At 37.5% G+C, this 14,767-nt stretch overlaps 3 protein-coding genes across 3 annotated transcripts; 1 reads left to right on the top strand and 2 right to left on the bottom strand.

The window, feature by feature from the left end:
• Positions 1-244: 244 nt before the first annotated feature.
• Positions 245-1,007, bottom strand: LOC106302644 (cyclin-U1-1). Its single transcript, XM_013739110.1, has 2 exons — positions 748-1,007; positions 245-435 (listed from the first exon to the last, which is right to left on the bottom strand). Exons 1-2 carry the CDS (start codon positions 915-917, stop codon positions 306-308), a joined length of 300 nt encoding a protein of 99 aa, XP_013594564.1. The 5' UTR covers positions 918-1,007; the 3' UTR covers positions 245-305.
• Positions 1,008-1,577: 570 nt separating this feature from the next.
• Positions 1,578-3,980, top strand: LOC106298533 (zinc finger protein CONSTANS-LIKE 12). Its single transcript, XM_013734673.1, has 6 exons — positions 1,578-1,811; positions 2,060-2,699; positions 2,788-3,012; positions 3,092-3,375; positions 3,468-3,619; positions 3,726-3,980. The coding sequence occupies exons 2-5, from the start codon at positions 2,178-2,180 to the stop codon at positions 3,595-3,597; spliced, it is 1,161 nt and encodes a 386-aa protein (XP_013590127.1). The 5' UTR covers positions 1,578-1,811; positions 2,060-2,177; the 3' UTR covers positions 3,598-3,619; positions 3,726-3,980.
• A 6,543-nt stretch (positions 3,981-10,523) lies between these two features.
• Positions 10,524-11,089, bottom strand: LOC106300084 (B-box zinc finger protein 32-like). Its single transcript, XM_013736154.1, has one exon. The coding sequence runs from the start codon at positions 10,982-10,984 to the stop codon at positions 10,646-10,648; it is 339 nt and encodes a 112-aa protein (XP_013591608.1). The 5' UTR covers positions 10,985-11,089; the 3' UTR covers positions 10,524-10,645.
• Between the last annotated feature and the right edge of the window lie 3,678 nt (positions 11,090-14,767).

Genomic DNA, 14,767 nt, shown 5'->3' with positions numbered 1-14,767 from the left:
GGGAATCATGTAGTCAAAAATTAGAAAATTACAGTTATTCAAATTATAAAATCATAATCCTGGTGTAGTATACATACATGAGCGATATTGATTAATTTTTATAACATAACTTTAAAGTAAATTTTTTAAAAATTTAAAATTTTAAGATTTAACGATCCGTTGATAAACTTTTCCTGCCAATCAAACGTGCACACAGTTAACTGGCAGAAAAACTCGATGTTGTAAACGTAAATACAACAAAAACTATTCAGCCAGAGACTCTCTTGTTGGAGGGATGGAGTGTCACCGTTTTATAGCATCTCTTTTTAGATCGTGAAAAGAATAACTCTCAAAAGCTGTAACCCTTCAAGTAGGAAGAGAAGCTCCAACTCCATTTTGTTCAAGTCCCTGTTGCTCACACCTGCAACCCGAGCGTAGAACTCGTTGGTGTAGTGCCTGTAAATTTGAAATCAGTTTTATTAAAAACACTTGTGGCATCGAAATCAAGAACTTGATGACATTAGTTATAAAACTAATCCACATTTTAAATTGGTTACATATAGAAAGTTTATTTCATTTTCTAAATTGATTAACAAAAGCAAGTATAGCTAGTCTTATAATGCATGATATATGTATATGAGAAGTTCAAGAAAGGCTCACGTCGTCTAGTATATATTAGACGCAGAAGTGACAAGGACCCTATGAACATTCAATGAGACAACCAAATAATGAATATGCTTATGAGCCAACCGGCCTATGTACGCATACCCGACCACGAAACACGCTGGGCTACATTTTGTGTATTTATATATCCTCTCAAGGTACTTCGCTATACTTATGATCGGTGCTCTCAAGCCGTAAAACGGCTCCAAACTCTTAGCCAACCACTCGTTTTGTGCGACGAGCTTCTCCATCATGTGGGATATTATAGTCAGCATCTTGGAGTGGCGGCTTCCGAATCTTGTTCCACGACCACGACCGAGTCCGGTTCATCGTTTCCGGCTGAGGCTAGCATGGTGATTGGTGGGTTCTCTTTCTCGTAAATGGGCCATGTTTTGTTGTTCGTTTTGGTTATATGTCTTAATTAGCTTGTAGGTGGGTGGTGGAGATACGATGAGTCCCTGACGCGGAGATGTTATCATGTTTCGTCTGACTTTTGAGCAGCTGGTGAAGTTGGATATAACATGTGTCACTTTGTAAGAAGAGAGGGTTCAGATTTTTTTTTTAATTTTTTTTTGTATTTTCAGCAAATAAATTTTTTATTTTTTTGCAAAAGGTTTTCAGCAAATAAATCAGTTATCAAACAACTTTTTCCACGTACTTTGCTGCATATTCCTATAATATCTCGATGCAAATACTAAATTTAGTAATGTTAGATTCTTTCCAATGTGAGAAAACAACGTACACGTTAACTCTTTACATATTTCGGATGCATGCCATGGGGATTTTCACGTCAGATTTTTGTGGGACCGCGTTTTCACTAGTTATAAAACATAGCAAGCAACCTTTAACCTCTCTTAAGTTTTTTTTCACTTCTTCTTCTACTTGATTACGCCACGTGGAATTTAACTTGGACTTTTAACCACGTGGGCGAACGTTTTCACACGGTATAAAACCATAGCAATCCTACCTCTATCACTCTTTTCTTTTCCCCTTTCTACGTGATTTACACCACTGTAAAAACTCTCTCTTTCGTTCTTAGCTTTCACTCGATTCAAAAGAAAATATTTTGTTTCAGCTTGTGATATGTTTTTATCGATACTTTGTAAATCCTCAATCAAAAAGTTTTGAGTTTCTCTACTTCACGTGAAGGTTGTGAATCGGACTAATACGTAAGTGTTTCTTCCTCTATATAAGCTTTCAAAGCCAGTTTGATATATCTTTTCTTATCTGAAACGTACAAATTACCACATTTTTGTCCCAATTTAATATATTTCATCACAAACCCCATCATGTATCCAAATTGCTACGATCTGAAATTCCAAAATCATCATTTTCTTTTCTTTTTTTTTGGTACGCAAAATCATAATTTTCAATTCTGAGATAGCTCTAAAATGTTTCATGAATCTCTGTTTTGCAGGATCTTACATGAGTTTCTTGATCGAGTAATAACAAAAAGCGTGACACTAAATTTTATTAGAAATCTCACAGGATCAAATTTTTATAAAGTATATTTTTATTCTATCATATCTCAAAATATGGAGCCGAAATGTGATTATTGCGCAACCACACAAGCAATAATTTACTGCAAATACGATTTGGCTAAACTATGCCTAAAATGTGACGTCCATGTACACTCCCCGAATCCTCTGTCTCGCAGACACATGCGTTCTCTGATCTGCGAGAAATGCTTCTCACAGCCTGCCGTTATTCGCTGTCTCGACCAGAAGGTTTCATATTGCCAAGGATGCCAATGGCATGTACGCAGCTGCTCTGCTTTAGGACACAGACTTCAAAGTCTAGAGCCATTCTCCGGTTGTCCTTCTCCAACAGAATTTTCCAGAATGTGGTCTTCAATTCTTGAACCTTCTGTTTCCAGTTTGGTTAATCCATCCATTGGTTCTTTGCCCTCGGTTGATCCCAACAATGACATGTTCGAGATGTCAAAAATCAACGAGCTAGACGATTTGATTGGTTCCTCTTATTCAATGATGTCACAAAACATCACTTACATTCAGAATCTCAGTGATCAATCATCTTTCTTTTCTGGGGATTCTAAGGTACTATTAATAAATTGAGGACCTAACCAAACATGTTTCTTTAAGTTTTTGATGAACTATGTCATTCTCATTTGTGTGTGTTTGTCAGGGATGTCCTCATTTGATTCTAAAACTTGAAGAAGGCGAAGAAGATCTGTGTGAGGGACTTAACTTGGACAATGCGCCTTTAAACTTTGATGTTGGAGATGATATCATCTGCTGCTCGCCACAAGAACACATAGAATCTGATCAAACATTACCAAATGGTCTCTTGGCTTACAAGAACATCATATCTGTTACCGACTCAAACTGTACTACTGACAACCCTTTAGAGGTCACTTTTTTGCTTCTTTTTGTTTCTTTTGTGTAAATCTAAATATAACTACAATAAACTCAGCGTAATCTATTTTCAGGCAACGTCAACAGGACAGCAAGAATGTAAAAGTTATCATCAGTCAGGTCCGTTGCAAATGAACATCAACATTGGACTTCCTCTTCCGACATCCCCTATCTTGTTCGGACAGATCAATCCGAACATCAAAGGTCATGAAAGCACTGCAGTGGATTACCAGGATTGTGGTATGTCTACAGGGTTTATAATGAGTGATTCGCCATGGGAATCAAATCTTGAAGTTAGTTCTCCACAAACAAGGAATGAAGCTAAGTTGAGATACAAAGAGAAGAAACTCAAGCGCACGTGAGTTTTTCTTCTTTTTTTTCTTATTAAAATCGTTACTGAACAGAGTTTTACCAAAAATTTTGATTCAAGATTAATTGTATGAATTGTAGTTTTGGGAAACAGATTCGATATGCATCTCGCAAAGCGAGAGCTGACACGAGAAAAAGAGTGAAAGGAAGATTCGTGAAAGCTGGCGACAATTATGACTATGACCCATCATCACCAACCACAAATCAATGAGTTTTCTTTTCCCTAAAACAACGTATGTCTTCTTCTCATGACGATGATGATATATGAGTACTCTTAGACGTGGTAAATTAGTTTCTTGTCGGAAAAGTAAGCCAAACTCTTTATCTTTTTGCCTACAGTTTTTTTTTTGAATCGAGGAAATCAACATGTTTCGGCATGGGAACGTTGGAGTACTGCACGAAGAATGCTTAGACGTAGTGAAAGTGACGAATTGGGTGGAAAGCCAAAATGGGTGAAAAATATAGTAATTTTGCTTCGTTTTTTTTACTGAAATTCTTTTGTTTTTCTTTTATGTTTACCAATAATTTTCTAGCTTTTATGATAAATAAAGTACTATGTCTTTCTCCATAAGTTAGTTGTTTCAGAGGACGCGGTTAACGTGCCTTAATTAGGATTTTGTTAAAAAGACTAGTTCTTTTGTTTGCAAGTTGTAATAAGAACTGTCGAGTCTTTTCACTTTCTTTTTTTTTTTGCCCATGAATTTTTCGAACCAAAGATCAGAACAAGTCAAATTTATTAGCCTTCGTGACTCGGGATTACTTCCCCTAAGTGGTCAGGTAGTACACCAGTTGATAAACTTATTGGGCCATATTGGGCCGATGTATCTATTGTAAGCAGCCCGGTTCATATAATGGGATTAGGGCAAAAGAACATACGTTGTATATAAGCAGTTAGTCTGCATTACTTGATGAATAAGAAGTATCCTTTATACTGCTGAGACTTCTTGACATGGTATCAGAGCAAGAAGCCTAAGTACTACAAGTTTCTTGCCTCACTGATTCTGAGATCTCTTTATCCGCTGCGAGGTCTGATAAGTTAACAACTTCTCTTTGAAGCAAAGTATCTATGGCTGGTACTACAACGACGAAGGGGCGACGTACAATTTTGCCCTATGACCTTACTTCTGGAGATAACCCAGGGACTGTCATTGCCAAACCGCCTTTGCATGGATCTAACTACGACGAGTGGTCCACAAACCTTAAGTTGGCGCTAAAGGCAAGGAAGAAATTTGGTTTTGCGGATGGGACAATACCGCAACCCGGTGAAGATTCAGAGGATTATGAAGATTGGATCGCAAACAATGCACTTGTGGTCTCTTGGATGAAGTTGACGATTGATGAGAACATCTCAACTACCATGTCTCATATCGATGACTCTCATGAACTCTGGACTCATATACATAAGCGTTTTGGTGTTAAGAATGGACAACGCGTTCAACGTCTTAAGACTGATCTAGCGAACTGTAGACAGAAGGAAACTGCTATTGAGACTTATTATGGGGAAACTGTCTCAGTTATGGAGGAGTTTAGCTGACTACCAAAAGGCTAAAACTATGGAAGAAGTAAGAAAAGAACTTGAGGAAGATAAGTTGCATCAATTTCTCATGGGGCTCGATGAAACACTATATGGAGCAGTTAAATCATCGTTGCTGTCTCGTGTGCCTTTGTCAACGGTTGAGGAAGCGTACAACACTTTGATTCAAGATGAAGAATCAAAACTATTGGGACGCATGAATGAAGAACGCACTGACACTGTGAGTTTTGTAGTCCAAGCTGGCTCACGATCGCGCCCTTCTAATGAGAACATGGGATTTTCTGAAAACAAAGTATGTTCAAATTGTGGTTGCAAGGGACACACGTCGGAGAACTGTTTTCGCCTGATAGGATATCCAGAGTGGTATGAAGAGAAACACAAGAACAAGCTGGGTTCCTCTCGCGGCAATTTGAATTCTGGTGCTGGGCGTGGCTCGAATATGCAAGGTGGTGTTTCACAAGGAAGAGGTAATGGTGCTGGTCGGAGCTCTGCTCAGGCGAGTCATGTTTTTGCGGATGGTGCTTCATCATCTCCTTCTCTTACTTCAGCTGATCGAATGGGCATAAGTGGATTGAGTGATTCTCAGTGGAAGACACTTGTTCACATGCTCGAGGAAAGAAAAACCACACCTATGGAGCATCGCTCTGGTAAGCAATTTCTTGAATCATGGATATTTGATTCTGGTGCGACTAATCATATGACTGGATGTTATGAGTATTTGTCTGAAGTTGGTGATATGGCTCCTGTTTTAATCAAACTTCCGGATGGTCGTTTTACTACTTCGACTAAACACGGATACGTTCGTTTGGGTTCTTCTTTGAGCCTGCATGAAGTATTCTTTGTATATGGACTTCATTGTCATCTAATATCTGTTTCTTAGTTGACTCGAGACAATGGATGTGTTGCTCAAGTTACTGACAAGCTTTGTATTCTTTAGGATCGCATCACGAGAATGCTGATTGGTGTGGGTGAGCAGGAGAATGAGCTTTATTTTTTAGAGGATTGGAAACGGTAGCAGCAGTACAGCGGTCAAGTTCGAACTCGATCGATGTGTGGCACAGTCGCCTTGGACACCCCTCCTCTAAAGCCTTAAAGATGGTGCAGCTTTCTGATTTCAGTACTAGTTCTTTTGATTCAAAGCTGTGTGAGATTTGTATTCGAGCAAAACAAACAAGAGAGTCTTTTCCTTTAAGCATCAATAAGACGAGTTTTACATTTGAACTGGTTCACTGTGAACTTTGGGGTCCGTATAGGACTACTGCAATCTGTGGAGATCGAGATATTTTCTCATTGTTCTAGATGATTACTCTCGGGCTGTGTGGATATATCTCTTACCTTCAAAACAAGAGGCACCCACGCATCTCAAAAATTTCATCGCTTTGGTTCAGAGACAATTCTCAATTCAAGTGAAAACAATTCGTAGTGACAATGGATCCAAATTTGTTTGTCTCTCACGTTTCTTTGCGGAACATGGCATCATCCATGAGACAAGCTGTATGGGTACTCCACAACAAAACAGACGGGTTGAACGGAAACACATGCATATACTTAATTCTGCATGTGCGCTGAGGTTTCAAGTGAACCTTCCCGTTGAGTTCTGGGATTTCTGTGCTCTTACTGCTGCATACCTTATAAATAGAACACCGACAAAGCTTCTTCAAGGAAAAACGCCATTTGAGATGATTTATCACAGATCACCACCAATGGATCATCTCCGAGTATTTGGTTGTGTTTGTTACGTTCATAACCAGAAGCATAGAGGTGATAAATTTGAAAGTAGAAGCAATCAATCAATATTTATTGGGTATCCTTTTGCAAAGAAAGGATGGCGTGTCTACAATTTAGAGACCGGTGTTGTATCAGTCTCACGGGATGTGGTATTTCTCGAAACAGAGTTCACGTATCCACCAACATCGATCTCTTCTCCGACTGATGATGAACCTGATCAGCCTACTGCAGCTGATCGGAATGATCTCGACTCTCTAGTTAGAGAGAGTGCATCGCATATTCCTACTACTGGCAACGATGCTCCTCTTGCTGTTGCAGCTGATGTAGCTCAACCTATTCTTGCAGATGCTGGATCTTCTTCTGTCATCATTGACGATAGCGACGAAGTGGGAACTGTGTCTCTACCTTCGCTTGTTCTTACTCCTGAACCGGTGGTAGTTGCGCCTCCTGTTCATACTACTGAAGAAGCTACTTCTGAACAGGAACCTGAACCTCTTGGCCGAGGTTTTAGACAGAAGAAGCCACCTACACGACTTGCTGACTATGTAGCAACATTGTTACATGAACCGACACTTTCGGCTACTCCATATCCTCTTGAAAATTATCTTTCCAGCGAGCACTTCTCAATGAATTATCAAGCGTTCCTTGCTGTGATAACTTCTGCTGTTGAACCACAGACTTACGCAGAGGCAATCAAAGATGAAAAATGGAGATTTGCAGTAACTCATGAAATTGATTCTCTAGAAGATCGAGGTACATGGACAGTCGAAGCCTTACCTCCTGGAAAGAAAACACTTGGTTGCAAATGGGTATTTAAAATTAAATTCAGAGCAGACGGCACGATTGAGAGATACAAGGCTCGGTTAGTGGTTCTTGGGAATCATCAAACTGAAGGCATTGATTATTCTGACACGTTCGCACCTGTCGCAAAGATGGTTACGGTCCGTACTTTTCTTCAGCAAGCAGTATCTTTAGACTGGGAAGTGCATCAAATGGATGTTCATAATGCATTTCTTTCATGGAGACCTCGAAGAGGAAGTGTATATGCAGTTTCCTCCTGGTTTTCGTACCAATGACAAAACAAAAGTATGTCGTTTGCGAAAATCGCTTTATGGCTTAAAGCAAGCGCCTCGATGTTGGTTCTCAAAACTTGCGGCTGCTTTGAAAGAGTATGGTTTCGAACAAAATCATTCTGATTACTCTCTCTTCATTTATGCTGCAGCTGGAGTTCGGTTACATGTACTTGTGTACGTCGATGATTTGATCATCACTGGAAGTTCTGCTGCGATTATCACTGAGTTTAAACAGTATTTGAGTACGAAATTTCATATGAAGGATTTGGGAGTCTTGCGATATTTTTTGGGGATTGAAGTTGCTCGCAGTCCCGCAGGAATTTACTTGTGTCAACGGAAGTATGCTCTGGGTATTATTACAGAAACTGGTCTTCTTGGGGTCAAGCCTGTCTCGTTTCCTTTGGAACAAAATCACAAGCTTGCTCATGCCAAAGATACTCCATTCTCTGCACCGTCCAGATACCGTAGGCTGATTGGTCGTATCATATATCTTGGAGTCACGAGACCAGAGCTTTCGTATGTGATACATTTATTGTCGCAGTTTAAGAATGATCCGCAAGGAGAACATTGGAATGCTGCTCTTCGTGTTGTACGATACCTAAAGAATAGTCCAGGACAGGGAATACTTCTTCGTGCAAACACTGAGCTGAAGATTACAGCATGGTGTGATGCGGACTGGGGCACTTGTCCGACCACTCATCGTTCGCTCACGGGATGGTTCATCCAACTAGGAGGTTCTCCGGTGTCTTGGAAAACACATAAGCATGATGTTGTCTCGCGATCGTCTGCCGAGGCATAGTACCGTGCAATGGCCGATACTGTTAGCGAACTTCTTTGGTTTCGCGGGTTGCTTCCAGAAATGAGGATAACGTGTGATGCACCTATTGTTCTCCATTCAGATAGTATGTCTGCAATTCATTTGGCCAAGAACCCTGTGTATCACGCTCGCACCAAGCATGTTGGGAATGATTGCCACTTCATTCGAGATGAGATCATTCGAGGCACGATTGCAACTAAACATGTCTCGACGAAGTCGCAGCTCGCGGACATTATGACAAAGGGACTGGGACGTCGAGAGTTTGAAGAATTCCTTGGCAAGTTGGGTGTTTGTAACCTCCATACTCCACCTTGAGAGGGAGTATAGGGCCGATGTATCTATTGTAAATAGCCTGGTTCATATAACGGGATTAGGGCAAAAGAACATACGTTGTATATAAGCAGTTAGTCTGCGTTACTTGATGAATAAGAAGTATCCTTTATACTGTCGAGACTTCTTGACAAAACTATTTAACTCTCGGATAGAAACTAGTTTTTGATTGCATCATCTTTGTCTTACAAAGTAATTACGTTTCCTAGATTTACTTCATTTTGTTAGCTTGAACGAGCCATACACAGGGGCGAAGCCAGGAAATTTTTCTGGCGGTTGCACTACTAATATTAAAATTAAAATATTAAATAATTTTGAAAAATATTATTTAAAATTAAAATAAGATATAATATGAAAATAAATATAATAAAATATTGATATTAATACATTATAAATTAATCATTGCTTGAAGTAAGGTATCACTTCTTAGTTTGTGATATTTTCAAGCAATTGTTTGGTAAATCAAAATGAGATACACTTAAAATGATCTCACATTCGTTTGGATAGGGTGGTTTCCACTAATTTCATTGCATAAAAACATTTTTCATGACTTGCACCAGTAACAGGTAAATTCAAAACCAATTTCAAAAGTTTACAAATTAAAAGATATGTAATTAAATAACTAAATTACTTTTTCATCGTCAATAAAAAACAAAATTTATCTAAAGTCAAATTAGTCATTGTTTAAAACTTTATGACTTTTGTGTAAAATTCAAATACTATTCGAATAATTACAGATCCTAATGGAAACAAATCAAAATATTTTCTAAAAGAAATTTTGGAAATAAAAATATATTTTTAAAGTTTTTTGCATGTCATGTTAATAGTTACTAGTTACTACTAGTTAGAGATTTATGATTTTAGCAAAAGAAATTGAAAACTATAATTGGGCTTTAAAAGTTTCTTTTATTTTTTGTGGGCTGGGCTATTCTTTTTTTTGGAATTTAGTTTGTTTTGTTTTTCATTTGCCCTTAATCTAAATTCTAATGGGTGCACAATTATAAATTCTAATAGGTGTACATATAAAATTACTTGGCATTTACGCCATATTTAAAAATATGGGTGCCTGTGCACCCCTTTCCTATCATGTGGCTTCGCCCCTGGCCATACACTAACAATTAGGAAGAAGATGTTTTACCCGCAGGTGCTAGATTTGATCGTCTCAACAGCTAAGAAGAAGGAATTTAGCAACCAATTATTGTCCTTGACCCAAGAAAATTACAAGTTTGGGCCATAACTTCTTGAAAAAAAAAAAAATCGAGGATGTTTCATTTGTGAAAAGTTTACTAGTATTTCTTATATATCATTAAGGAAAATAATAAGTATTAAAAGTATGAAAGACAAAAAAGGAGCAAATAAACCAACAAACAACCAAAACAAACTCTTGATTCCCCTTGTTTCTTTGCTCCACAGTTCGATTGTTTCTTTGCTTCACAGTTCGATTGTTTCTTTGCTAGAACTTTGAGTTAGGTGATTTTATTTATTAGTTTTGTTTTCAGAATATTTTTCCAGTTTCAAACATATTGAAGAGTAGAATATGGTTTCTGATCCGAAGAAAAAACCTTCAATTCTTCCTTTCCTTTTTAGTTGCAGATTTTTTCGTTTTTCTATTTTTAGACAATACCCATTTCATAATATTCTAATTACGAGCTTCATAAATGAAATTCCCAGTTTTTTTTTCTTAATAGAAAAATGCATAAAACCCTAGGAATTAATTAATATCTTACACCAAAAAACAAAACTACATCAGAGAAACACAAACGGAACCTCATCATCATTAGACTTGTTCACTCCGTATCGTTATATCCTCCACGGCGGCTTCTCCTGCCGTCGCCGAGGGTAATACAACGTGGTAGTTGTCTCCGACGAGGCACTGGCGTGTGAGCTTCTGACATGCGGTGCATAGCACACGCCTCACATGTCTCCAAGCTAAAAAATTAGCTCCATGAACCCACCGGTCGCATTTCCTACAGAGGAAAGCCGTGTCCGCCTCACAAAACACGGAGGCGTCACCACCACAGAGCTCACACCTAACCGGAACACTTGGTCTCGTGCAGAGACTCCGACAACCTCCGTGGACGCTTCTGTTCTCTTCTTCATTCACGCCTCTACACATTTTCTCTATCTATTTCTCTCTGTTGTGGTTATGTTTTGAGGAAATTAAGAAGATTTGTAAGTTGGACAAACGTTACACATTTTATATAGGAATATTATTGTTTGTTAAAAGCAAATGAAAATATTTTTTAATTAATAATAATGTGTGTGTTGTGTTATACACGTGGATGAATCTCGCCCTGTTATTTTGACGTAAATGCCCCTATGAGGGTACAATCGTCTATTTTGTGAAAAATCTTCCTCCAAGCGATCTTCCATGGGTGCACAACCTTTCATTAAAAAATAAAAAAAACTTCATATAGTACTCTGACTCTTTGGTTTACATCGCCCACCATATCACCATTTTTTAAGGGGTGAGGTATGATGCTAATTGAATATTGTGTCAGTAATCTGTAACATGATTACGATGTACGATGAAACCAAATCAATCAAGATTTCAGAATCTTATTTAATAGAAACACCGAAAGTTACAAATTGGAATCATGAAAGATTTTAAGTTTCATTGTGTACTAGCGAGCATTATCATTTATCAAAATCATATCATCGATCAGTTCAAAAAAAAAAAAAAATCATATCACCGAACAAAAATCCGATATATTACATATATCCATTTCTTGCCACTCCTTATATTTAAAGATTTATTTTCTAATGAAATTTTGACAAGGGCTTGTATCCCAGTGGTCTCTCTTCTCACAGACGACTACCAGAGGTCACAGGTTCGATTCTCTATCGGCGCGGTAGAACTATGACTCGGGCACTGCTTGCAGTGGGGTCTAGTCACTATAAAAAGTCTACCCAAAACAGTTTTGAGAATGACTTGTATCCTAGTGGTCTCCCTTTTCACAGACGACTGCCAGAGATCGCAGGTTTAATTCTGTCGACGCGGTGGTACTATGACTCGGGCACCGCTTGTGGTAGAGTCTAGTCACTATAAAAAATTCAGTCTAACTACGCGTCTGTGGTCGGGTGGTCAAGGCATTCTGTGGATCCATAAAGGATCCGAATTCGTATCCGCACCATACCAGATTTCCACAGTGCGTGATAACTAGGGTTTTCACATTCTCTCTCCAGGGAATGATTTACTATTTTTTTTTTCTAATGAAATTGCTGACTGAATTATATAAAAAAAATGGGAGGTAAAAATTAATCAGACTAACAAGTAACTAGCGGAGGGAAGCAGGGGTAAGCATATAATTTAGGGTGAGATCAACATCTTATTAATAGTTGTCTTTGGCCCATTGTGTGGTGGTTAATCAGTCAACTTTTATTTAATTATAGAAGCTTACTATCACAACAAGCAAAGAGCATATGGCTCACATTTAAAGGGTTTTTGGTTTATTTTTTAGCATTTATAAGTTTTGTTTTCAATGAAAGCTACCCCACGAGTTACGAATAGTATATCAGTTATTTTATAAGGTTTGACTTTTAAAATTTAGAAGTGCGATACATTGCGTGTGATTGCTTATTAATCGGATAATGCATTATAACCTCACAATATTCGATTTTAGCTAGCACTGCATTATTCATGAATGGAGTTTGTAAGTTTATAACTTGGTAATTTATATTAGTATTGTTGTTGTGTTGTAACATGGAGTCAAATGTAGACGTGTGTGTATCTGAATATGAGTTATAGATGACAAGAGAAAAAAATCTTGAAAAGCAGGCTAGAAAAGTTTTTTTTTTGGGTGTAAAAACAGGGTAGAAAAGTTGCAACCATAAAAGAAGCTTTGAATGTGAACCATACAAGTGAAGTACCTATGTTACTTCTTATCAGTTATGTAACAAAGATTACAACTGATTATTCTACATTCTAAAAACCAAATACTTACTACAGTTATTAAGACATGATAATATCTAATCCAATTAATTGGACGAAATAAATTATTTATTTTGAAGATTACTCGTTTAAATCCCTATAAATTTATGGTAAAGTTGTTAGACTTTGATACTGTTTTCATCATTAGCAACATGCATTCTTGCTTTGTTATATAAAAAAAAAATACATTCTTGCTAATATAACATATGTTTGAGGCGGTTAAAAACATAAGTAAATAATTAAATATCATATCGGTCGCCATCATATATTACATGGAAATTGGAAAGAACGAATCATACATTTTGTTAACTTGAATTTTAATCAAATAGTACAATACACGTGAATATAAAGATAATTAAATGTATAAAAAAATCACAAATATCTTGAATATTTAATCTTATTTGATTCTTCCAGAACGTAATGTTAGTTTTGAAGAATATTTGGGCCAAAACAAACCCTTGAGACTACAGATGGCAATCATGGACTTGGACCGCGGACACGTCCCGTAAAAGACTGTAGCGGGACGGTATTGAGACGAGGCGAGCTTCGCGGGACGGGTCTTTACGGGACTGGGTCTTTTGCGGAATGGGCCGAAACGAGTCATGTGGGATTACATGGATCCACATTTTTTTTTTCATTTCTTATTTTACCTGAAAAAAACGAAAGAGAAAGAGTGAGTGAGAAGAAAGCGATTCTTGTTACTTTTCCCCATAAAACATAAGGAGTTCCGGCGATGATGATTCAAGCTCCGGTGATGATGATTTGAGATCTGGCGATGACGACTCCAGCTCCAGCGATGACGATTCGAGCTCTGGTGGTGTTTTTATTTGGTTTTCTCTTTTTATTACACACAACTATGAATTTCTTTATTACAATATGAATTTTTTGTTTAAGTTGATTGGTTTTGTTTTCAGTACTGTGAAATGGTGTTTTTCTTAAATTAAATTTGGTTACAATGATATTGTTTAGGGGAAAAGTTAGTTGTATATCATGTCACTTGTATAATTTGACGAAGTGATTCACGATTTTTTTTTTTAAATCCAAAGAATTACAAAGAGAGATGGTTTGATGAGAACATACAACACTTGAGCCAAGTTATTACAAAGACAACAACTCAATCAGATTCAAACTTAATAAAATCTTAGGCTGATAACAAAACAAAAGCTTTTAACTCAAGAACGCAAACACAAACATAGGTTTATGGCATTGATTTTGATAAAGCTTTAGTGAATCTTAATGATCTCTCTTCAACTCTCTCACACAACTCTTCAACTTGAACATTCATGAAGAAAGCTGCCGTAGGCGGTTTGATAAGGAGACATCCCGCGGGACGGCCCGCGAAGGCCTATATGTTTTGCGGTACGGGTTTGGGCCGACATTTTGAGGACTGCAGCCCGCGCGGGACAGGCCTGCTGTGACAAGCTCGATGACTAACCCGCCGCGGTTCAGGACGGGACATGATGGGTAAACCTGTTTGACATCTCTACTTGAGACTTATACAACTTAACTAATATAACTTCATCAACTTAGTTAAGATAATCTCTTATATATTAAAGGAGAAGCATTGTAATAAATGCTTTCACACTATAATAGACACGTGACAGCTTCACAATGATTTGATAATAAGTATGCTAACGCGTTCACATTATATTCATAAATGTGTTCACACTATGTACTTTTCGTATTTTTTTAATATAAAACTCGCATACATGGTTCCAATAAAACTCTGGATTTTTCGGTTCGAATAAAAATAGATAACGAATCAAAAGCCAAACTACATATATATTATTTTTATTGTTTAAGGATAAAGTTGAGCAAAATATTCATAAATTTTGATTCGATTCGTTATCCGTTTTGAATTGAACCAAAAAATCTGGATATCCGTAGCTCTGCGAAACAAATCAAATACTAAAATACAATATCCAAAAAAGAATCAAATCACAAATACTAATATTTTTAAGAACAAAT

This window comes from Brassica oleracea, chromosome C1 (assembly GCF_000695525.1).
Source record: "Brassica oleracea var. oleracea cultivar TO1000 chromosome C1, BOL, whole genome shotgun sequence".
In the NCBI taxonomy this organism is placed as follows: Eukaryota; Viridiplantae; Streptophyta; class Magnoliopsida; order Brassicales; family Brassicaceae; genus Brassica; species Brassica oleracea.
This window is presented reverse-complemented; position numbering and strand designations above follow the sequence as displayed.